The sequence below is a fragment of the Pristiophorus japonicus genome, unplaced genomic scaffold (genome assembly GCF_044704955.1).
Source record: "Pristiophorus japonicus isolate sPriJap1 unplaced genomic scaffold, sPriJap1.hap1 HAP1_SCAFFOLD_118, whole genome shotgun sequence".
Taxonomy (NCBI): Eukaryota; Metazoa; Chordata; class Chondrichthyes; family Pristiophoridae; genus Pristiophorus; species Pristiophorus japonicus.
In genome coordinates, this window is record NW_027250842.1 from 1,728,976 (window position 1) to 1,754,779 (window position 25,804).

The window sequence follows — 25,804 nt, forward strand, 5'->3', positions numbered from 1 at the left end:
GCAGGAGTCGGCCATTCGGCCCCTCGAGCCTGCTCCGCCATTTAATACCATCATGGCTGATCCGATCTTGGGCTCAGCTCCACTTCCCCGCCCGCTCCCCGTAACCCTTCACTCCCTTATCGCTCAAATATCTGTCTCTCTCCGTCTTAAATATATTCAATGACCCAGCCCCCACAGCTCTCTGGGGCAGAGAATTCCACAGATTTACAATCCTCCGAGAGAAGAAATTCCTCCTCATCTCAGTTTTAAATGGGCGGTCCCTTATTCTAAGACCATGCCCCCTAGTTCTAGTCTCCCCCATCAGTGGAAACATCCTCTCTGCATCCACCTTGTCGAGCCCCCTCAGAATCTTATACGTTTCAATAAGATCACCTCTCATTCTTCTGTTTATTTTATTGATTCATTTTGTTGAAGGGTTCAGTCGCCCCCTCCCCCTCCCCCTCCCCCTCGCCCCTGCCCCCCTCACATCACGTGTAGCGGTTCCCGGTCACTGGTGGACAGGAGGACAGCGAGCTGGCCCTCGAAGCGCTGAGTCAGGATATCCCGGAGCTCCGTCAGGAAGCCCCGCTCCGTGTTGCTGTGCTCGCAGAGCACCACCGTTGTTCCCGCGGCAACCGCGTCCAGCACCTCGTGATGAGACATCTCCCCTGGAACAACAAAATAACGTCAACTCAGCAGCAGGCCGGGGGAGGAGGACACAAGACACAGGGACAGGAGGAGGCCCATTCAGCCCCTCGAGCCTGTTACATTAGGGACAGGAGGAGGCCCATTCAGCCCCTCGAGCCTGTTACATTAGGGACAGGAGGAGGCCCATTCAGCCCCTCGAGCCTGTTACATTAGGAACAGGAGGAGGCCCATTCAGCCCCTCGAACCTGTTACATTAGGAACAGGAGGAGGCCCATTCAGCCCCTCGAGCCTGTTACATTAGGAACAGGAGGAGGCCCATTCAGCCCCTCGAACCTGTTACATTAGGAACAGGAGGAGGCCCATTCAGCCCCTCGAGCCTGTTACATTAGGAACAGGAGGAGGCCCATTCAGCCCCTCGAGCCTGTTACATTAGGAACAGGAGGAGGCCCATTCAGCCCCTCGAGCCTGTTACATTAGGAACAGGAGGCCGCCCATTCAGCCCCTCGAGCCTGTTACATTAGGAACAGGAGGAGGCCCATTCAGTCCCTCGAGCCTGTTACATTAGGAACAGGAGGAGGCCCATTCAGTCCCTCGAGCCTGTTACACAGGAACAGGAGGAGGCCCATTCAGCCCCTCGAGCCTGTTACATTAGGAACAGGAGGAGGCCCATTCAGTCCCTCGAGCCTGTTACATTAGGAACAGGAGGAGGCCCATTCAGCCCCTCGAGCCTGTTATATTAGGAATAGGAGGAGGCCATTCAGCCCCTCGAGCCTGTTACATTAGGAACAGGAGGAGGCCCATTCAGCCCCTCGAGCCTATTACATTAGGAACAGGAGGAGGCCCATTCAGTCCCTCGAGCCTGTTACACAGGAACAGGAGGAGGCCCATTCAGCCCCTCGAGCCTGTTACATTAGGAACAGGAGGAGTCCCATTCAGCCCCTCGAGCCTGTTACATTAGGAACAGGAGGAGGCCCATTCAGCCCCTCGAGCCTGTTACACAGGAACAGGAGGCGGCCCAATCTGCCCCTCGAGCCTGTTACACTAGGAACAGGAGGAGGCCCATTCAGCCCCTCGAGCCTGTTACACAGGAACAGGAGGCGGCCCAATCTGCCCCTCGAGCCTGTTACACAGGAACAGGAGGAGGCCCATTCAGCCCCTCGAGCCTGTTACATTCGGAACAGGAGGAGGCCCATTCAGGCCCCTCGAGCCTGTTACATTAGGAACAGGAGGAGGCCCATTCAGTCCCTCGAGCCTGTTACACAGGAACAGGAGGAGGCCCATTCAGCCCTTCGAGCCTGTTACATTAGGAACAGTAGGAGACCCATTCAGCCCCTCGAGCCTGTTACACAGGGACAGGAGGAGGCCATTCAGCCCCTCGAGCCTGTTACATTAGGAACAGGAGGAGGCCCATTCAGCCCCTCGAGCCTGTTACACAGGAACAGGAGGAGGCCCATTCAGCCCTTCGAGCCTGTTACATTAGGAACAGGAGGAGGCCCATTCAGCCCTTCGAGCCTGTTACATTAGGAACAGGAGGAGGCCCATTCAGCCCCTCGAGCCTGTTACATTAGGAACAGGAGGAGGCCCATTCAGCCCCTCGAGCCTGTTACACAGGAACAGGAGGAGGCCCATTCAGCCCTTCGAGCCTGTTACATTAGGAACAGGAGGAGGCCCATTCGGCCCCTCGAGCCTGTTACATTAGGAACAGGAGGAGGCCCATTCAGCCCCTCGAGCCTGTTACATTAGGAACAGGAGGAGGCCCATTCAGCCCCTCGAGCCTGTTACATTAGGAACAGGAGGAGGCCCATTCAGCCCCTCGAGCCTGTTACATTAGGAACAGGAGGAGGCCCATTCAGCCCCTCGAGCCTGTTACATTAGGAACAGGAGGAGGCCCATTCAGCCCCTCGAGCCTGTTACACAGGAACAGGAGGAGGCCCATTCAGCCCCTCGAGCCTGTTACATTAGGAACAGGAGGAGGCCCATTCAGCCCCTCGAGCCTGTTACATTAGGAACAGGAGGAGGCCCATTCGGCCCCTCGAGCCTGTTACATTAGGAACAGGAGGAGGCCCATTCAGTCCCTCGAGCCTGTTACACAGGAACAGGAGGAGGCCCATTCGGCCCCTCGAGCCTGTTACATTAGGAACAGGAGGAGGCCCATTCGGCCCCTCGAGCCTGCTCCGCCATTCAATCAGATCATGGCCGACCTTCGACCTCAACTCCACTTTCCCGCCTGATCGCTATATTCCCTGAGAGTCGAAAAATCTATTGATCTCAGCCTTGAATATACTCAAAGACTGAACCTCCACTGCCCTCTGGGGCAGAGAATTCCAGAGATTCACCCCCCTCTGAGTGAAGAAGTTTCTCCTCATCTCAGTCCCCAATGGCCGCCCCCTTATCCTGAGACTGTGACCCCTGGTTCTCGACTCCCCAGCCCCGGGGGGGGGGGGGGGAAAACACCCTCCCTGTATCTACCCCATCAATCCCCCTCAGAACCTTTACATGTTTCAATGAGATCACCTCATTCTTTTAAACTCCAGAGAGTACAGACACAATCTACACAGTCGCTCCTTATAGGACAATCCCCCCATCCCAGGAATCAGTCCGGTGAACCTTCGCTGCACTCCCTCAGTCGTGTCTGTCGACCATGTACACTAACTGTATCGTCACATAAGGCGTGCCACCAGGGGGCACTGCGGCGGGAGAGCCGAGGGTCACCCGTGTCGGTGTGCAGGGCCTAGTATTTCAGGCTGCCCACCGGGCCTGTGCCTCCCTCTGGAGTTACAATAAATGGGGCCAAGGTCACAACAGCTCGGGTACAATACGGGACCTCGCGGAGTTATTGATCCGAGTGTTAGAGGCAAGTGTATCCTTCCTCGGATAAGGAGAGCCAAACTGCGCGCAGTACCCCAGGTGTGGTCTCACCAGGGCCCTGGACAATTGCAGCCAGACTTCCTTCTTCTTGTCCTCCAACTGCCCCCTTGCAATGGACGGAACTTGAGCCCTTGTTGGTGTGTGTGTGGGACGCAGGCTCCCCCTACACCCTTCGCATGCAGCGACATTCAGGCTCGGGCTGGTACGTGGCGAGTAACATTCGCACCACACCAAGTGCCAGGCAATGACTATCTCCAACAAGCGAGGGTCTAACCACCGCCCCTTCGACATTCAATGGTATTACCATGTCCGAATCCCCCCACCATCAACATCCCGAGGGTCACCACTGACCAGAAACTGAACTGGACCAGACACATAAATACTGTGGTAACAAGAGCGGGTCAGAGGCTGGGTATTCTGTGTCTCACCTCCTGACTCCCCAAAGCCTTCCCACCATCGACAAGGCACAAGTCAGGAGTGTGAGGGAACACTCCCCACTTGCCTGGATGAGTTGCAGCTCCAACAAACACTCGAGAAGCTCGACACCATCCAGGACAAAGCAGCCGCTCGATCGACACGCTCCCCACCACCTTCAACACTCACTCCCCCCACCACCGGCGCCCCCTGGCTGCAGTGTGTACCATCCACAAGATGCACCGCGGCAACTGGCCAAGGCTTCTCCGGCAGCAAACCCGCGGCCTCTACCGCCCAGAAGGTCAGGGGCAGCAGGTCCATGGGAACACCACCACCTCCACGTTCCCCTCCCAGTCACACACCATCCCCACTTGGAAATATATCGGCCGTTCCTTCATCGTCGCTGGGTCACAATCCTGGAACTCCCTCCCTAACAGCACTGTGGGAGCACCTTCACCACACGGACTGCAGCGGTTCAAGAAGGGGGCTCACCACCACCTTCTCAAGGGGCGACGAGGGACGGGCGATAAATGCTGGGCCTTGCCAGCGACGCCCACAGCCCAGGAATGAATTTTTTGGGGGGTTTAAAACAACACGCTGATGCGGACGTACCCGTGAGGAACAAGTCGGCCTTCACTCCCTGCAGAACACTCGCCCCAGAGCCAGCGCAGACGGCAGCAGTGGACACCATGGAATCTGCGACGAGAGACAGGATCAGTATCCGGGGCAGCCCGCCGTAAGAATAGACACACACCCTTACTCCTCAATTCTGGTGCATGTTAAAAACACTCTGCCAAGTGTATTGGGCTCAAAGTCCCGACGTCCTGGGCCCACGGGAACTTTCGACGGACCTGGGAAGACTTCGGAGAAGCTGGCTTTCAGCGGGCAATGTGCGCGCGCTGAAATCCGGCTTTTCCCAATCTGTCACGCTGGAGCTTGTCAGATCCAACGCATAAAAACATGGAAAATAGGTGCAGGAGTAGGCCATTCGGCCCTTCGAGCCTGCACCACCATTCAATGAGTTCATGGCTGAACATGAAACTTCAGTACCCCATTCCTGCTTTCTCGCCGTACCCCTTGATCCCCCGAGTACCCCTTGATCCCCCGACTACATCTAACTCCTTTTTGAATATATTTAGTGAACTGGCCTCAACAACTTTCTGTGGTAGAGAATTCCACAGGTTCACCACTCTCTGGGTGAAGAAGTTTCTCCTCATCTCGGTCCGAAATGGCTTACCCCTTATCCTTAGACTGTGACCCCTGGTTCTGGACTTCCCCAACATCGGGAACATTCTTCCTGCATCTAACCTGTCTAAACCCGTCAGAATTTTAAACGTTTCTATCAGATCCCCTCTCATTCTTCTGAACTCCAGTGAATACAAGCCCAGTTGACCCAGTCTTTCTTGATAGGTCAGTCCCACCATCCCGGGAATCAGTCTGGTGAACCTTCGCTGCACTCCCTCAATAGCAAGAATGTCCTTCCTCAAGTTAGGAGACCAAAACTGTACACAATACTCCAGGTGTGGCCTCACCAAGGCCCTGTACAACTGCAGCAACACCTCCCTGCCCCTGTACTCAAATCCCCTCGCTATGAAGGCCAACATGCCATTTGCCTTCTTAACCGCCTGCTGTACCTGCATGCCAACCTTCAATGACTGACGTACCATGACACCCAGGTCTCGTTGCACCTCATCTCGGGAGCGAGGGCATCTCTTGGGCAAGATTGCGGGAGTTAGCCATACCTTGCCCGGCAAATGTCCTCAAACCTCTTGTGCCTGATAAAAGTATGTTTTAAAACATACAAAAACACGATAAAATTAAATTATAAACCCATATTTTATTGTTTGAAAACCCTCCCCACTACGGTAAGTTTATTTTTAACCATAACTCGGGAAAATATTTTATTTTTATGAGACATCATAATTTTAATTGCGAACATCACGTGATTGGCTCAGCCATTCCCAACTCAACCAACCTGGGAGCACACTCACAGACGCATTCAACGGCCCAGAAATTGCTCTCGCTGTTTCCCCGCGGGCAGTTGCCTCCTGGCTGGAGAATTTTTGCGAGAGTACCTGGTCCCGGAGGAGCGTGGGATTCCCGTGGGGAGGCCGTACTCCAATCTGAGGCGCGCGTATCTGCCGGTTCAATTCATGTTGAATGTGCGCGGTCTGTTTTTTTATTTTCCATTACTTTGTGTGTTTGCCTTTGTTCCCATGAAGAGCACGGAGAACTGGCGCGTCTCAGTGCTATTAATGGGAGCCTGTGCAACGCTGCGCCTGATTGGCTGAGCAGCCACAGGTGACGGCACCTTCCGCGTGGGAACCCCTCCGGAACGAGGAGAAGGTTTCCGCGCCGGAATCCAGGCCGCCTCCCAGACCACCAGGTGCTTTGGTTACAAATTCTCCGGTCGGGGGCAATTGCCCCGCGGGAAGATCGCGAGAGGAATTTCCGGCACCAATGTCTGCGTCTGCGAGTACGCCCACAGGTTGGTCAAGCTGTTGAGTCCGGAGTGTCTGTGCCATGTCACGTGATGTTCACAAGACTCAATAAAACCCCGGCCCGTTGGGTTCGGGGGATCCACCATGGGGCAGGCGGTCGTTAGCCTGGTGGATGAACCGGTAATGTACAGTGCGAGTGTTAAACCTTCTGCTCATAAACCAGAATAGCAATGTGTCGCTATGAATTCTTAAGCAAAAGGACCCGTGAAGCAAATACATTACACCCAGCAAAAGGTTTTCCAAAATTAAATAAAGGCAAGCAGACACTTGTTGGAACTGGTGTGTAAACTCGCAGAGTTTATGGAAGCCTGTAAAAGTACTTTGTGAGTTCAAAGGCTGTGTTCCAGGTGGCCCAGACTGGATAATGGTCGTAACACAAGAACTAGGAGCAGGAGTCGGCCATTCGGCCCCTCGAGCCCTGCTCTGCCATCCAATGAGATCCTGGCTGTTCTTTGATCCCAACTCCACTTTCCTTCACTGTCCCTGATCGCTCAAAGATCTGGCTATCTCCGCCTTTAAATATATTCAATGACCCAGCTCTCTGGGGCAGAGAATTCCACAGATTTACAACCCTCACAGAGGAGAAATTCCTCCTCATCTCAGTTTTAAATGGGCGGCCCCTTATTCTGAGTGGGTTAAGAAAGCAAATGGCATGTTGGCCTTCATAGCGAGGGGATTTGAGTACAGGGGCAGGGAGGTGTTGCTACAGTTGTACAGGGCCTTGGTGAGGCCACACCTGGAGTATTGTGTACAGTTTTGGTCTCCTAATCTGAGGAAGGACGTTCTTGCTATTGAGGGAGTGCAGTGAAGATTCACCAGACTGATTCCCGGGATGGTGGGACTGACCTATCAAGAAAGACTGGATCAACTGGGCCTGTATTCACTGGAGTTCAGACAAATGAGAGGGGATCTCATAGAAACGTTTAAAATTCTGACGGGACTGGACAGGTTATATGCAGGAAGAATGTTCCCGATGTTGGGGAAGTCCAGAACCAGGGGACACAGTCTGAGGATAAGGGGTAAGCCATTTAGGACCGAGATGAGGAGAAACTTCTTCACCCAGAGAGTGGTGAACCTGTGGAATTCTCTACCACAGAAAGTTGTTGAGGCCAATTCACTAAATATATTCAAAAAGGAGTTAGATGAGGTCCTTACTACTCGGGGGGTCAAGGGGTATGGCGAGAAAGCAGGAATGGGGTACTGAAGTTGCATGTTCAGCCATGAACTCATTGAATGGCGGTGCAGGCTAAAAGGGCCGAATGGCCTACTCCTGCACCTATTGTCTATGTTTCTATGAGTTGTGATGACCACAGATTTACTTGAAATAAAAAGGGGGTTATGAGGAGCGGGCGGGGAAGTGGATGATCGGATCAGCCATGATCGTATTAAATGACGGAGCAGGGGTCGGGGGGAGAACCCCAGTCAGGGCGGTGATGGGGGTATAGGCCTCGGTAACCATTTTGGGCCTATTTTCCAAGTCCTGATGCGCTGGGGTGGGGGTAAGGGGGTAATTTTGACCTGAAGATGTACGTTGAGTGACTTTAAATTAATTCCACCCTACCCCTCCCTCCACTGTCTGTGGAACATAAATTGTGAGGATGCAGCAAAGGGACTTCAAGGGGATACGGGCAAGAACGTGGCAAATGGAATGTACTGTGGAGAAAGGTGAAGTTATCCACTTTCGTGGGAAAAATGAAAAAGCAGAGTCATTTTTAAACGGCGAGAGATTGCGAATGGTGTTCAGAGGTTTATATGTAACCTTCAGGGCTGCTGACAAGGGCCGTGCGGCTGTTTGTCGGCCGGCCTGGACACGATGGGCCGGAATGGCCTCCTCTGTGCTGTAAATTTCTATGTTTCTATCTCTGTAACCTCCTCCAGCCCCACAACCCCCCCCGAGGTGTCTGCACTCCTCTGACCATCCCTGGTTATAATCGCTCCACCATCGGTGGCCGGGCCTTCTGTTGCCTAGGCCCCAGGCTCTGGAACTCCCTCCCTGAACCTCTCCGCCTCTCTTTCCCCCTTTGAGACGCTCCTTAAAACCGACCTCCTTGGCCAAGCTTTTGGTCACCTGCCGTAATGTCTTCTTGTGTGGCTCAGTGTCAAATGTATTTGTTTTTGTCTCGGGACACTCCTGTGAAGCATCTTGGGACGTTTTACGACATTAAAGGCGCTATATAAACGCAAGTTGTTGTTGTGTAATTTCTCCTAACTCTGAACGTTATAACCGCTTGGGACGGGGCTTATGACATCACCAAAGCACACACTCAAGCTGGCTCCAATCTGCCGTCATGTGACATGGTCACATGACACTTTTACTGTGCAGCCACCAGCAGTTGCATTACCACAGTGGTCCACTAGGTGGATCTGTGGGCCGGGCCGCCGCATGCAACTCCCTCCGAATGGCCCCGGCCCGGAAATCGGCTCGGTCCCAGTCCGTGAGACCGTCAGCAGGCCGGGGCCATTGGAGGGAGCAGTGTGCGGCTGTTCGACCTGGAAATCAGCACAGTCCCGGTCCGTGAGACCGTCAGCAGGCCGGGGCCATTGGAGGGAGCAGTGTGCGGCTGTTCGACCTGGAAATCAGCACAGTCCCGGTCCGTGAGACCGTCAGCAGGCCAGGGCCATTGGAGGGAGCAGTGTGAGGCTGTTCGACCTGGAAATTGTCGCAGTCCCGGTCCGTGAGACCGTCAGCAGGCCGGGGCCATTGGAGGGAGCAGTGTGCGGCTGTTCGACCTGGAAATCAGCACAGTCCCGGTCCGTGAGACCGTCAGCAGGCCGGGGCCATTGGAGGGAGCAGTGTGCGGCTGTTCGACCTGGAAATCAGCGCAGTCCCGGTCCGTGAGACTGTCAGCAGTACGGGACCATTGGAGGGAGCAGCATGAGGCGGCTGTTCGACCTGGAAATCAGCACAGTCCCAGTCCGTGAGACCCTCAGCAGGCCGGGACCATTGGAGGGAGCAGCATGAGGCGGCTGTTCGACCTGGAAATCAGCACAGTCCCGGTCCGTGAGACCCTCAGCAGGCCGGGGCCATTGGAGGGAGCAGCATGAGGCGGCTGTTCGACCTGGAAATCAGCACAGTCCCAGTCCGTGAGACTGTCAGCAGGCCGGGACCATTGGAGGGAGCAGCATGAGGCGGCTGTTCGACCTGGAAATCAGCACAGTCCCGGTCCGTGAGACCCTCAGCAGGCCGGGGCCATTGGAGGGAGCAGCATGAGGCGGCTGTTCGACCTGGAAATCGGCGCAGACCCGGTCCGTGAGACCGTCAGCAGGCCGGGGCCATTGGAGGGAGCAGTGTGCGGTGACAGACCACTGCAGGGAGGAGGGAGCAGTGTGGGGTGACAGACCACTGCAGGGAGGAGGGAGCAGTGTGGGGTGATAGACCACTGCAGGGAGGAGGGAGCAGTGTGGGGTGACAGACCACTGCAGGGAGGAGGGAGCAGTGTGGGGTGACAGACCACTGCAGGGAGGAGGGAGCAGTGTGGGGTGATAGACCACTGCAGGGAGGAGGGAGCAGTGTGGGGTGACAGACCACTGCAGGGAGGAGGGAGCAGTGTGGGGTGACAGACCACTGCAGGGAGGAGGGAGCAGTGTGGGGTGACAGACCACTGCAGGGAGGAGGGAGCAGTGTGGGGTGATAGACCACTGCAGGGAGGAGGGAGCAGTGTGGGGTGATAGACCACTGCAGGGAGGAGGGAGCAGTGTGGGGTGATAGACCACTGCAGGGAGGAGGGAGCAGTGTGGGGTGACAGACCACTGCAGGGAGGAGGGAGCAGTGTGGGGTGACAGACCACTGCAGGGAGGAGGGAGCAGTGTGAGGTGATAGACCACTGCAGGGAGGAGGGAGCAGTGTGTGGTGACAGACCACTGCAGGGAGGAGGGAGCAGTGTGGGGTGATAGACCACTGCAGGGAGGAGGGAGCAGTGTGGGGTGACAGACCAATGCAGGGAGGAGGGAGCAGTGTGGGGTGACAGACCAATGCAGGGAGCAGCGCGTGCTGTTGCAGGAGGACCATGGCTGTGAAGCCCGGTTGCTGACTGCAGTGCGGGCAGGCACAGCGGGAGGGGCGAAGGAGCGGCGAGAGTCCGCAGAGGGAAGTGAGCGGGGCCCAGGAGAGGCGTGAGTTCGGGCCCAGGAGAGGCGAGGGCCCAGGGGCAGCACGGGAACAGCCCACACTGCGATATGTGCACGCACTAGTGGAAAAGAGTGAAGACTGGGCCCTCAAATCCACCACCGAGCTCATGGTCTACAGGGCTGTAGTGATACCCGCCCTCCTGTATGGCTCAGAGACACGGACCATGTACAGTAGACACCTCAAGTCGCTGGAGAAATACCACCAACACTGTCTCCGCAAGATCCTGCAAATCCCCCGGGAGGACAGACGCACCAACGTTAGCGTCCTCGACCAGGCCCAACATCCCCAGCATCGAAGCACTGACCACACTCGACCAGCTCCGCTGGGCAGGGCCACATTGTCCGCATGTCCCCCAGACACGAGACTCCCAAAGCAAGCGCTCTACTCGGAACTCCTTCACGGCAAACGGGCCAAAGGTGGGGCAGAGGAAACGTTACAGGGACCACCCTCAAAGCCCTCCCTGATATAAAGTGCAACATCCCCACCGACACCTGGGAGTCCCTGGGCCCAAAGACCAGTCCGCCCTAAGTGGAGGAAGTGCATCCGGGAGGGTGCTGAGCACCTCGAGTCTCGTCGCCGAGAGCGTGCAGAAACCAAGCGCAGGCAGCGGAAGGAGCGTGCGGCAAACCAGTCCCACCCATCCCTTCCCTCAACGTCTGTCTGTCCCACCTGTGACAGGGACTGTGGCTCCCGTATTGGGCTGTTCAGTCACCGAAGGACTCATGTTAAGAGTGGAAGCAAGTCTTCCTCGATTGCGAGGGACTGCCTCTGATGATGATGAGGTCCGTGCAGCAGAGCTGATCTCCAGTTGTCCTGGTTAACCCTTGCCACTGGATCTAGACCGAGCTCTGTCAAGCCCCGTGTGGTGACTGGTGTTCAACAGCCACCCCACGTTAAAACAATCCACCCACAGGCATCTCCCACCCTTCAGGATGTAGTTCGGGATCTGGAATATTCGGTCCTTCATTGAGACACCCGTGAACTCATCCCTGTTCGGCGTGGAAGCAAATCCTCGCTTCGAGGGACCGCCTCCGATGATGACTAGGTGGAGCTATAATTACAGAGAGAGAACTTCCACAAGTTCCCCCTCCCTCCCCTCCCACACACACCCCTCGGGAACATAACCAACCGCTGACCCCATTCCGCGGGACTCCCACTTGCACACTCACCCAGCTTCCTGCCTGCCCCCAGGGCCACTCGGACATGAGCCAGCTTGAGGTGGTCTTTGACCCGTTCGATGACGGTACCCGTGGTCGCCTTCTCTCTCAGTGTGCACATTCGCCCCATCCCAGTGTCCGGGAGCGGAGGCTGCAAAAAGGGCAAACGGAAGGGCATGAGAATCAGGAGCAGGAGCGGGCCATTCAGCCCCTCGAGTCTGCTCCAATCATAGAAACACAGACAATAGGAGCAGTAGGCCATTCGGCCCCTCGAGTCTGCTCCATTCATAGAAACATAGACAATAGGAGCAGTAGGCCATTCGGCCCCTCGAGTCTGCTCCATTCATAGAAACATAGACAATAGGATCAGTAGGCCATTCGGCCCCTCGAGTCTGCTCCATTCATAGAAACATAGACAATAGGAGCAGTAGGCCATTCGGCCCCTCGAGTCTGCTCCATTCATACAAACATAGACAATAGGAGCAGTAGGCCATTCGGCCCCTCGAGTCTGCTCCATTCATAGAAACATAGACAATAGGAGCAGTAGGCCATTCGGCCCCTCGAGTCTGCTCCAATCATAGAAACATGGACAATAGGAGCAGGAGGCCATTCGGCCCCTCGAGTCTGCTCCATTCATAGAAACATAGACAATAGGAGCAGTAGGCCATTCGGCCCCTCGAGTCTGCACCATTCATAGAAACATAGACAATAGGAGCAGTAGGCCATTCGGCCCCTCGAGTCTGCACCATTCATAGAAACATAGACAATAGGAGCAGTAGGCCATTCGGCCCCTCGAGTCTGCTCCATTCATAGAAACATAGACAATAGGAGCAGTAGGCCATTCGGCCCCTCGAGTCTGCTCCATTCATAGAAACATAGACAATAGGAGCAGTAGGCCATTCGGCCCCTCGAGTCTGCTCCAATCATAGAAACAGACAATAGGAGCAGTAGGCCATTCGGCCCCTCGATTCTGCTCCATTCATAGAAACATAGACAATAGGAGCAGTAGGCCATTCGGCCCCTCGAGTCTGCTCCATTGATAGAAACAGAGACAATAGGAGCAGTAGGCCATTCGGCCCCTCGAGTCTGCTCCATTCATAGAAACATAGAAAATAGGAGCAGTCGGCCATTCGGCCTCTCGAGTCTGCTCCATTCATAGAAACATCGACAATAGGAGCAGTAGGCCATTCGGCCCCTCGAGTCTGCTCCATTCAATATGATCATGGCTGATCCTCTCTCTCAACACCATATTCCCGCTTTCTCCCCATACCCCTTGATGCCTTTTGTGTCTAGAAATCTATTGATCGCCCTCTTAAATATATTCAGTGACTTGGCCTCCACAGCCTTCTGTGGCCGAGAATTCCACAGGTTCACCACCCTCGGAGTGAAAACATTTCTCCTCATCTCGCTCCGAAATTTCCTACTCCGTATCCTGAGACTGTGACCCCTTGTTCTAGACTTCCCAGCCCCGGGGAAACATCCTCCCCGCATCCAGTCTGTCCAACCCCGTCAGAATTTTATACCTTTCAATGAGATCCCCTCTCATTCTCCTAAACTCCAGTGAATACAGGCCCAGTCGACCCAATCTCTCCTCATACGACAGTCCTGTCATCCCAGGAATCAGTCTGGTGAACCTTCGCTGCACTCCCTCTATGACAAGTATATCCTTCCTTAGGTAAGCAGACCAAAACTGCTCACAATATTCCAGGTGTGGCCTCACCAAGGCCCTGTACAACTGTAGCAACACCTCCCTGCTCCTATACTCAAATCCTCTCGCTATGAAGGCCAACATACCATTTGCTTTCTTAACCGCCTGCTGTACCTGCATGCCAACCTTCAATGCCTGATGTACCATGACACCCAGGTCTCGTTGCACCTTCCCTTTTCCTAATCTGTCACCATTCAGATAATATTCTGCCTTCCTGTTTTTGCCCCCAAAGTGGATAACCTCACATTTATCCACATTATACTGTATCTGCCATACATTTGCCCACTCACCTAACCTGTCCAAGTCACCCTGCAGCCTCTTAGCGTCCCCCTCACAGTTCACACCGCCACCCAGCTTAGTGTCATCTGCAAACTTGGAGATATTACACTCAATTCCTTCATCTAAATCATTAATGTATATTGTAAATAGCTGGGGTCCCAGCACTGAGCCCTGCGGCACTCCACTAGTCACTGCCTGCCATTCTGAGAAGGACCCGTTTATCCCGACTCTCTGCTTCCTGTCTGCCAACCAGTTCTCTATCCACGCCAGTACATTACCCCCAATACCATACGCTTTGATTTTGTACACCAATCTCTTGTGTGGGACCTTGTCAAAAGCCTTATGGAAGTCCAAATACACCACATCCACTGGTTCTCCCTTGTCCACTCTACTCGTTACATCCTCAAAAAATTCCAGAAGATTTGTTGAGCGTGATTTCCCTTTCATATATCCATGCTGACTTGGCCCGATCCTGTCACTGCTTTCCAAATGTGCTGTCATTTCATCTTTAATAACTGATTCCAACATTTTCCCCACTACTGACCTAACCTGTCCAAGTCACCCTGCAGCCTCTTAGCATCCTCCTCACAGCTCACACTGCCACCCAGCTATCGACCTGGGAAGGCATCGGGCTGGTGCTTTCGGAGTCATATCGGCCAGGAGAGGCAGCGCGCTCCAGAATCCCGGAGCTCGATAATGTCCTCCTCGAGGCCACTCGCAATGCATGCTGGTAATGTCCGTACTTAGCTGCCTTGTTACCGTTTGTAGCTGACTGCACAGTATTTATTCATTGACGGTTTAACTTTATAATGTCAACTCGCTCCAACGGAGAAATCGTTTACCCGGCAAAGCCCAGTCCCCGGAGGACCCGGGATAATCGAGAGTTGCCTGTATATCCCTCCTTAAATACGGAGACCAAAACTGCACGCAGTACTCCAGGTGTGGCCTCACCAATACCCTGTACAGTTGGGGCAGGACTGGGTTTACACTGGGTTGTTATTCTCTGCTCCGGGGCTTACCTTTACAAGCTGGGTGATCTCCAGGCTCGCGTACAGCTCCTCAGTCCTGCTCAGAATCCTCACGGCCTCCACCAGGGCCTTCTGGGGACAGTTGAGAGACAGCCTGGAACCAGAACTGTGCGGCAACATGAAACATAAGACATCGGTTGTATCGCCAGCCTGTGGGCACACTGCCTCTCCCACCCACCCCCACAATTCAGAGCCTTGGGAAGGGGTCAGCGAGCAGGAAAATCTCAGGCTCTATTCCCGGCCTAGAACTGCAGAAGTTTACAGCACGGAGGGAGGCCATTTCAGCCCATCGTGTCCGCCCCGGCCGACCAAGAGCTACCCAGCCTAATCCCACTTTCCAGCTCTGGGTCCGTAGCCCTGTGGGTTACGGCACTTCAAGTGCACCTCCAGGTACTTTTTAAATGTGGTGAGGGTTTCTGCCTCTACCACCCTTTCAGGCAGTGAGTTCCAGACCCCCACCACCCTCTGGGTGAAGACATTTCCCCTCAAATCCCCTCTAAACATAGAAACATAGAAAATAGGTGCAGGAGCAGGCCATTCGGCCCTTCGAACCTGCACCACCATTCAATAAGATCATGGCTGATCATTCCCTCAGTACCCCATTCCTGCTTTCTCTCCATACCCCTTGATCCCTTTAGCCGTAAGGGCCACATCTAACTCCCTCTTGAATATATCCAACGAATTGGCCTCAACAACTTTCTGTGGTCGAGAATTCCACAGGTTCACAATTCTCTGGGTGAAGAAGTTTCTCCTCATCTCGGTCCTAAATGGCTTACCCCTTATCCTTAGACTGTGACCCCTGGTTCTGGACTTCCCCAACATCGGGAACATTCTTCCTGCATCTAACCTGTCCAGTCCCGTCAGAATTTTATATGTTTCTATGAGATCCCCTCTCATTCTTCTAAATTCCAGTGAATATAAAGCCTCGTCGATCCAGTCTTTCTTCATATGTCAGTCCCAATTACTTTAAATCTAGGCCCCCTGGTTGTTGACCCCTCTGCCAAGGGAAACAGGTCCGTCCTATCCACTCCATCCAGGCCCCTCATCATTTTATACACCTCAATCAGGTCTCCCCTCAGCCTCCTCTGCTCCAAAGAAAACAACCCCAGCCTATCCAATCTTTCCTCATCGCTAAAATTCTCCAGTCCCGGCAACATCACGGGATATGGGGAAAAAGCGGGAATATGGTGTTGAGATAGAGGATCAGCCATGATCATGTTGAATGGTGCTGCAGGCTCGAAGGGCCGAATGGCATACTCCTGCTCCTAATTTCTATGTTTCTATGTAACATCCTGGTAAATCTCCTCTGCACCCTCTCCAGTGCAATCACATCTTTCCTGTAATGTGGTGACCAGAACTGCACGCAGTACTCCAGCTGTGGCCTAACCCAGTGTTTTATACAGTTCAAGCATAACCTCCCTGCTCTTGTATTCCATGCCCCGGCCAATAAAGCCAAGTATCCCGTGTGCCTTCTTAACCACCTGATCTACCTGGCCTGCTACCTTCAGGGATCTGTGGACCTGCACTCCAAGGTCCCTCTGTTCCTCTACACCTCTCAGTGTCCTACCATTTAATGTGTATTCCCTCGCCTTGTTAGCCCTCCCCAAATGCATTACCTCACACTTCTCCGGATTGAATTCCATTTGCTACTGTTCTGCCCACCTGACCAGTCCATCGATAGATATCTTCCTGCAGTCTGTAGTGCAGAGCCTGTTGATCCCACACTCAGTGTGGTACTGAGACACACACAAACACAGAGACACGTGCGCAGAACACGCAGACTCTCTCTCTCACACACGCAGACTCTCTCTCTCTCACACACGCAGACTCTCTCTCTCTCACACACAGACTCTCTCTCTCTCACACACGCAGACTCTCTCTCTCTCACACACGCAGACTCTCTCTCTCACACACGCAGACTCTCTCTCTCACACACGCAGACTCTCTCTCTCACACACACACAGACTCTCTCTCTCTCACACACAGACTCTCTCTCTCTCACACACAGACTCTCTCTCTCACACACACAGACTCTCTCTCTCACACACACAGACTCTCTCTCTCACACACACAGACTCTCTCTCTCACACACGCAGACTCTCTCTCTCACACACGCAGACTCTCTCTCACACACACAGACTCTCTCTCTCACACACACAGACTCTCTCTCTCACACACAGACTCTCTCTCTCTCACACACAGACTCTCTCTCTCTCACACACAGACTCTCTCTCTCTCACACACAGACTCTCTCTCTCACACACAGACTCTCTCTCTCTCACACACAGACTCTCTCTCTCACACAGACTCTCTCTCTCACACACACAGACTCTCTCTCTCACACACAGACTCTCTCTCTCACACACACAGACTCTCTCTCTCACACACACAGACTCTCTCTCTCACACAGACTCTCTCTCTCACACACACAGACTCTCTCTCTCACACACACAGACTCTCTCTCTCACACACACAGACTCTCTCTCTCACACACACAGACTCTCTCTCTCACACACACAGACTCTCTCTCTCACACACGCAGACTCTCTCTCTCACACACGCAGACTCTCTCTCACACACGCAGACTCTCTCTCTCACACACACGCAGACTCTCTCTCTCACACACACGCAGACTCTCTCTCTCTCTCACACGCAGACTCTCTCTCTCTCACACACACAGACTCTCTCTCTCACACACGCAGACTCTCTCTCTCTCTCACACAGACTCTCTCTCTCTCTCACACGCAGACTCTCTCTCTCTCTCACACGCAGACTCTCTCTCTCTCACACACAGACTCTCTCTCTCTCTCTCACACAGACTCTCTCTCTCTCTCACACGCAGACTCTCTCTCTCTCACACACACAGACTCTCTCTCTCACACACAGACTCTCTCTCTCACACACACAGACTCTCTCTCTCACACACACAGACTCTCTCTCTCACACACACAGACTCTCTCTCTCACACACACAGACTCTCTCTCTCACACACACAGACTCTCTCTCTCACACACACAGACTCTCTCTCTCACACACACAGACTCTCTCTCTCACACACACAGACTCTCTCTCTCACACACGCAGACTCTCTCTCTCACACACGCAGACTCTCTCTCACACACGCAGACTCTCTCTCTCACACACACGCAGACTCTCTCTCTCACACACACGCAGACTCTCTCTCTCTCTCACACGCAGACTCTCTCTCTCTCACACACACAGACTCTCTCTCTCACACACGCAGACTCTCTCTCTCTCTCACACAGACTCTCTCTCTCTCTCACACGCAGACTCTCTCTCTCTCTCACACGCAGACTCTCTCTCTCTCACACACAGACTCTCTCTCTCTCTCTCTCACACAGACTCTCTCTCTCTCTCACACGCAGACTCTCTCTCTCTCACACACACAGACTCTCTCTCTCACACACAGACTCTCTCTCTCACACACACAGACTCTCTCTCTCTCTCTCACACAGACTCTCTCTCTCTCTCTCACACAGACTCTCTCTCTCTCACACACGCAGACTCTCTCTCTCTCTCTCTCACACAGACTCTCTCTCTCTCTCACACGCAGACTCTCTCTCTCTCACACACGCAGACTCTCTCTCTCTCTCTCTCACACAGACTCTCTCTCACACGCAGACTCTCTCTCTCTCACACGCAGACTCTCTCTCTCACACACACAGACTCTCTCTCTCACACACACAGACTCTCTCTCTCACACACACAGACTCTCTCTCTCACACACACAGACTCTCTCTCTCTCACACAGACTCTCTCTCTCACACAGACTCTCTCTCTCACACACAGACTCTCTCTCTCACACACACAGACTCTCTCTCTCACACACGCAGACTCTCTCTCACACACGCAGACTCTCTCTCTCTCACACACGCAGACTCTCTCTCTCTCACACACGCAGACTCTCTCTCTCTCTCTCTCACACAGACTCTCTCTCTCTCTCTCACACACGCAGACTCTCTCTCTCTCTCTCTCACACAGACTCTCTCTCACACGCAGACTCTCTCTCTCACACACACAGACTCTCTCTCACACACACACAGACTCTCTCTCACACACAGACTCTCTCTCACACAGACTCTCTCTCACACAGACTCTCTCTCACACAGACTCTCTCTCACACAGACTCTCTCTCACACAGACTCTCTCTCTCTCACACAGACTCTCTCTCTCTCTCACACAGACTCTCTCTCTCTCTCACACGCAGACTCTCTCTCTCACACACACAGACTCTCTCTCTCTCTCACACAGACTCTCTCTCTCTCACACAGACTCTCTCTCTCTCACACAGACTCTCTCTCTCTCACACAGACTCTCTCTCTCTCACACAGACTCTCTCTCTCTCACACAGACTCTCTCTCTCTCACACAGACTCTCTCTCTCTCACACAGACTCTCTCTCTCTCACACAGACTCTCTCTCTCTCACACAGACTCTCTCTCTCTCACACAGACTCTCTCTCTCTCACACAGACTCTCTCTCTCTCACACAGACTCTCTCTCTCTCACACAGACTCTCTCTCTCTCACACAGACTCTCTCTCTCTCACACAGACTCTCTCTCTCTCACACAGACTCTCTCTCTCTCACACAGACTCTCTCTCTCTCACACAGACTCTCTCTCTCACACAGACTCTCTCTCTCTCACACAGATTCTCTCTCACACACACAGACTCTCTCTCTCTCACACACACAGACTCTCTCTCTCTCACACACACAGACTCTCTCTCTCTCACACACAGACTCTCTCTCTCTCTCACACACGCAGACTCTCTCTCTCTCACACACAGACTCTCTCTCTCTCACACACACAGACTCTCTCTCTCTCACACAGACTCTCTCTCTCTCACACAGACTCTCTCTCACACACACAGACTCTCTCTCACACACACAGACTCTCTCTCTCACACACGCAGACTCTCTCTCTCACACACGCAGACTCTCTCTCTCACACGCAGACTCTCTCTCTCTCTCACACGCAGACTCTCTCTCTCACACCACACGCAGACTCTCTCTCTCACACACGCAGACTCTCTCTCTACCACACACGCAGACTCTCTCTCTCACACACGCAGACTCTCTCTCTCACACACACAGACTCTCTCTCTCACACACGCAGACTCTCTCTCTCACACACGCAGACTCTCTCTCTCACACACACAGATCTCTCTCTCTCTCACACACAGACTCTCTCTCTCACACACACAGACTCTCTCTCTCACACACACAGACTCTCTCTCTCACACACACAGACTCTCTCTCTCACACACACAGACTCTCTCTCTCACACACACAGACTCTCTCTCTCACACACACAGACTCTCTCTCTCACACACACAGACTCTCTCTCTCACACACACAGACTCTCTCTCTCACACACACAGACTCTCTCTCTCTCACACACAGACTCTCTCTCTCACACACACAGACTCTCTCTCTCACACACACAGACTCTCTCTCTCACACACACAGACTCTCTCTCTCTCTCTCTCTCACACAGACTCTCTCTCTCACACACGCAGACTCTCTCTCTCTCTCACACAGACTCTCTCTCTCTCACACACGCAGACTCTCTCTCTCACACACAGACTCTCTCTCTCTCTCACACACGCAGACTCTCTCTCTCTCTCACACACGCAGACTCTCTCTCTCTCACACAGACTCTCTCTCTCTCACACAGACTCTCTCTCTCTCTCACACACACAGACTCTCTCTCTCACACACACAGACTCTCTCTCTCTCTCACACACACAGACTCTCTCTCTCACACACACAGACTCTCTCTCTCACACACACAGACTCTCTCTCTCACACACGCAGACTCTCTCTCTCACACACGCAGACTCTCTCTCTCTCACACACGCAGACTCTCTCTCTCTCACACACACAGACTCTCTCTCTCTCACACACAGACTCTCTCTCTCTCTCACACACAGACTCTCTCTCTCTCTCACACACAGACTCTCTCTCTCTCTCACACACAGACTCTCTCTCTCTCTCACACACAGACTCTCTCTCTCTCACACACAGACTCTCTCTCTCTCACACAGACTCTCTCTCTCTCACACAGACTCTCTCTCTCACACACACAGACTCTCTCTCTCTCTCACACACAGACTCTCTCTCTCTCACACACAGACTCTCTCTCTCACACACACACAGACTCTCTCTCTCACACACGCAGACTCCTCTCTCTCTCTCACACACAGACTCTCTCTCTCTCTCACACGCAGACTCTCTCTCTCTCTCACACGCAGACTCTCTCTCTCTCACACACGCAGACTCTCTCTCTCTCACACACAGACTCTCTCTCTCTCACACACACAGACTCTCTCTCTCTCACACACAGACTCTCTCTCTCTCTCACACAGACTCTCTCTCTCTCACACACAGACTCTCTCTCTCTCTCACACACAGACTCTCTCTCTCTCTCACACACAGACTTCTCTCTCTCTCACTCACACAGACTCCTCTCTCTCTCACACAGACTCTCTCTCTCTCACACACAGACTCTCTCTCTCACACACACAGACTCTCTCTCTCTCACACACGCAGACTCTCTCTCTCTCTCACACAGACTCTCTCTCTCTCTCACACCACAGACTCTCTCTCTCTCACACACAGACTCTCTCTCTCTCACACACAGACTCTCTCTCTCACACACAGACTCTCTCTCTCTCACACACAGACTCTCTCTCTCTCACACACAGACTCTCTCTCTCACACACACAGACTCTCTCTCTCACACACACAGACTCTCTCTCTCAACACACAGACTCTCTCTCTCTCACACACAGACTCTCTCTCTCTCCACACAGACTCTCTCTCTCTCACACACAGACTCTCTCTCTCTCACACACAGACTCTCTCTCTCTCACACACAGACTCTCTCTCTCTCACACACAGACTCTCTCTCTCTCACACACAGACTCTCTCTCTCTCACACACAGACTCTCTCTCTCTCACACACAGACTCTCTCTCTCTCACACACAGACTCTCTCTCTCTCACACACAGACTCTCTCTCTCTCACACACAGACTCTCTCTCTCACACACAGACTCTCTCTCTCTCACACACAGACTCTCTCTCTCTCACACACAGACTCTCTCTCTCTCTCACACACAGACTCTCTCCACACCTCTCTCTCACACACAGATCTCTCTCTCTCACACACAGACTCTCTCTCTCTCACACACAGACTCTCTCTCTCTCACACACAGACTCTCTCTCTCTCCACACACAGACTCTCTCTCTCTCACACACAGACTCTCTCTCTCTCACACACAGACTCTCTCTCTCTCACACACAGACTCTCTCTCTCTCACACACACGACTCTCTCTCTCTCACACACAGACTCTCTCTCTCTCACACACAGACTCTCTCTCTCTCTCACACACAGACTCTCTCTCTCTCACACACGCAGACTCTCTCTCTCTCACACACAGACTCTCTCTCTCTCACACACACACAGACTCTCTCTCTCACACACAGACTCTCTCTCTCTCACACACAGACTCTCTCTCTCTCTCACACACAGACTCTCTCTCTCTCTCACACAGCAGACTCTCTCTCTCTCTCACACGCAGACTCTCTCTCTCTCTCACACGCAGACTCTCTCTCTCTCTCACACGCAGACTCTCTCTCTCTCTCACACGCAGACTCTCTCTCTCTCACACACGCAGACTCTCTCTCTCTCACACACGCAGACTCTCTCTCTCTCACACACGCAGACTCTCTCTCTCTCACACACGCAGACTCTCTCTCTCACACACACAGACTCTCTCTCTCACACACACAGACTCTCTCTCTCTCTCACACACGCAGACTCTCTCTCTCTCTCACACACGCAGACTCTCTCTCTCTCACACACGCAGACTCTCTCTCTCACACACACAGACTCTCTCTCTCTCACACGCAGACTCTCTCTCTCTCACACACAGACTCTCTCTCTCTCACACACAGACTCTCTCTCTCACACACGCAGACTCTCTCTCTCTCACACACGCAGACTCTCTCTCTCACACACACAGACTCTCTCTCTCACACACAGACTCTCTCTCTCTCACACACGCAGACTCTCTCTCTCACACACGCAGACTCTCTCTCTCACACACGCAGACTCTCTCTCTCTCACACACGCAGACTCTCTCTCTCTCTCACACACGCAGACTCTCTCTCTCTCACACACGCAGACTCTCTCTCTCACACACACGCAGACTCTCTCTCTCACACACGCAGACTCTCTCTCTCTCTCACACACGCAGACTCTCTCTCTCTCACACACGCAGACTCTCTCTCTCACACACACAGACTCTCTCTCTCACACACGCAGACTCTCTCTCTCTCACACGCAGACTCTCTCTCTCTCACACACAGACTCTCTCTCTCACACACGCAGACTCTCTCTCTCTCACACACGCAGACTCTCTCTCTCACACACACAGACTCTCTCTCTCACACACAGACTCTCTCTCTCTCACACACGCAGACTCTCTCTCTCACACACGCAGACTCTCTCTCTCACACACGCAGACTCTCTCTCTCACACACGCAGACTCTCTCTCTCACACACGCAGACTCTCTCTCTCACACACACAGACTCTCTCTCTCTCTCACACACACAGACTCTCTCTCTCTCACACACACAGACTCTCTCACACACACAGACTCTCTCTCACACACACAGACTCTCTCTCTCACACACACAGACTCTCTCTCTCACACACACAGACTCTCTCTCTCACACACACAGACTCTCTCTCTCACACACACAGACTCTCTCTCTCACACACACAGACTCTCTCTCTCTCACACACAGACTCTCTCTCTCACACACAGACTCTCTCTCTCACACACAGACTCTCTCTCTCACACACAGACTCTCTCTCTCACACACAGACTCTCTCTCTCACACACAGACTCTCTCTCTCACACACAGACTCTCTCTCTCACACACAGACTCTCTCTCTCACACACACAGACTCTCTCTCTCACACACACAGACTCTCTCTCACACACACAGACTCTCTCACACACACAGACTCTCTCTCTCACACACACAGACTCTCTCTCTCACACACACAGACTCTCTCTCTCACACACACAGACTCTCTCTCACACACACACACACACACACAGGCAGACACACACACACACACTCTCTCTCTCGCTCACACACACACACACAGGCAGACACACACACACTCTCTCTCTCTCGCTCACACACACACACACACACACACACACACACTCTCTCTCTCTCACACACACACAGACTCTCTCCCTCACACACACACACAGACTCTCTCCCTCACACACAGCAGTGGTGCAGCAGGGAGGAATTCAAATTCCTGGGGCATTGGGACCGGTTCTGGGGGAGGTGGGACCAGTACAAACCGGACGGTCTGCACCTGGGCAGGACTGGAACCAGTGTCCGAGGGGGAGTGTTTGCTAGTGCTGTTGGGGAGGATTTAAACTAATATGGCAGGGGGATGGGAACCAATGCAGGGAGACAGAGGGAAACAAAAAGGAGACAAAAGCAAAAGACAGAAAGGAGATGAGGAAAAGTGGAGGGCAGAGAAACCCAAGGCAAATAACAAAAAGGGCCACTGTACAGCAAAATTCTAAAAGGACAAAGGGTGTTAATAAAACAAGCCTGAAGGCTTTGTGTCTTAATGCAAGGAGTATCCGCAATAAGGTGGATGAATTAATTGTGCAAATAGATGTTAATATGATGTGATTGGGATTACGGAGACGTGGCTCCAGGATGATCAGGGCTGGGAACTCAACATTCAGGGGTATTCAACATTCAGGAAGGATAGAATAAAAGGAAAAGGGGTAGCATTGCTGGTTAAAGAGGAGATTAATGCAATAGTTAGGAAAGACATTAGCTTGGATGATGTGGAATCTATATGGGTAGAGCTGCAGAACACCAAAGGGCAAAAAACGTTAGTAGGAGTTGTGTACAGACCTCCAAACAGTAATAGGGATGTTGGGGAGGGCATCAAACAGGAAATTAGGGGTGCATGCAATAAAGGTGTAGCAGTTATAATGGGTGACTTTAATATGCACATAGATTGGGCTAGCCAAACTGGAAGCAATACGGTGGAGGAGGATTTCCTGGAGTGCATAAGGGATGGTTTTCTAGACCAATATGTTGAGGAACCAACTAGGGGGGAGGCCATCTTAGACTGGGTGTTGTGTAATGAGAGAGGATTAATTAGCAATCTCATTGTGCGAGGCCCCTTGGGGAAGAGTGACCATAATATGGTGGAATTCTGCATTAGGATGGAGAATGAAACAGTAATTTCAGAGACCATGGTCCAGAACTTAAAGAAGGGTAACTTTGAAGGTATGAGGCGTGAATTGGCTAGGATAGATTGGCGAATGATACTTAGGGGGTTGACTGTGGATGGGCAATGGCAGACATTTAGAGACCGCATGGATGAAGTACAACAATTGTACATTCCTGTCTGGCGTAAAAATAAAAAGGGGAAGGTGGCTCAACCGTGGCTATCTAGGGAAATCAGGGATAGTATTAAAGCCAAGGAAGTGGCATACAAATTGGCCAGAAATAGCAGCGAACCTGGGGACTGGGAGAAATTTAGAACTCAGCAGAGGAGGACAAAGGGTTTGATTAGGGCAGGGAAAATGGAGTACGAGAAGAAGCTTGCAGGGAACATTAAGGCGGATTGCAAAAGTTTCTATAGGTATGTAAAGAGAAAAAGGTTGGTGAAGACAAACATAGGTCCCCTGCAGTCAGAATCAGGGGAAGTCATAACAGGGAACAAAGAAATGGCAGACCAATTGAACAAGTACTTTGGTTCGGTATTCACTAAGGAGGATACAAACAACCTTCCGGAGATAAAAGGGGTCAGAGGGTCTAGTAAGGAGGGGGAACTGAGGGAAATCTTTATTAGTCGGGAAATTGTGTTGGGGAAATTGATGGGATTGAAGGCCGATAAATCCCCAGGGCCTGATGGACTGCATCCCAGAGTACTTAAGGAGGTGGCCTTGGAAATAGCGGATGCATTGACAGTCATTTTCCAACATTCCATTGACTCTGGATCAGTT

At 52.8% G+C, this 25,804-nt stretch overlaps 1 protein-coding gene across 4 annotated transcripts in view; it reads right to left on the reverse strand.

Annotated features, from left to right (window-relative positions):
• Positions 1–449: 449 nt before the first annotated feature.
• The window catches only part of LOC139242054 (NIF3-like protein 1), a 43,785-nt gene continuing 18,430 nt past the window's right edge, over positions 450–25,804 (reverse strand). For 3 of the 4 annotated variants that reach the window (XM_070870198.1, XM_070870197.1, XM_070870199.1), the window contains exons 4-7: positions 14,703–14,817; positions 11,709–11,847; positions 4,522–4,605; positions 450–647 (exon numbers count right to left, since the gene is read on the reverse strand). In XM_070870198.1, coding sequence (XP_070726299.1) covers positions 463–647; positions 4,522–4,605; positions 11,709–11,847; positions 14,703–14,817 — 523 coding nt within the window. In that variant the 3' untranslated portion in view covers positions 450–462. The remainder of the gene's footprint in view (positions 648–4,521; positions 4,606–11,708; positions 11,848–14,702; positions 14,818–25,804) is intronic. The other variant, XM_070870200.1, reaches the window with a different exon arrangement.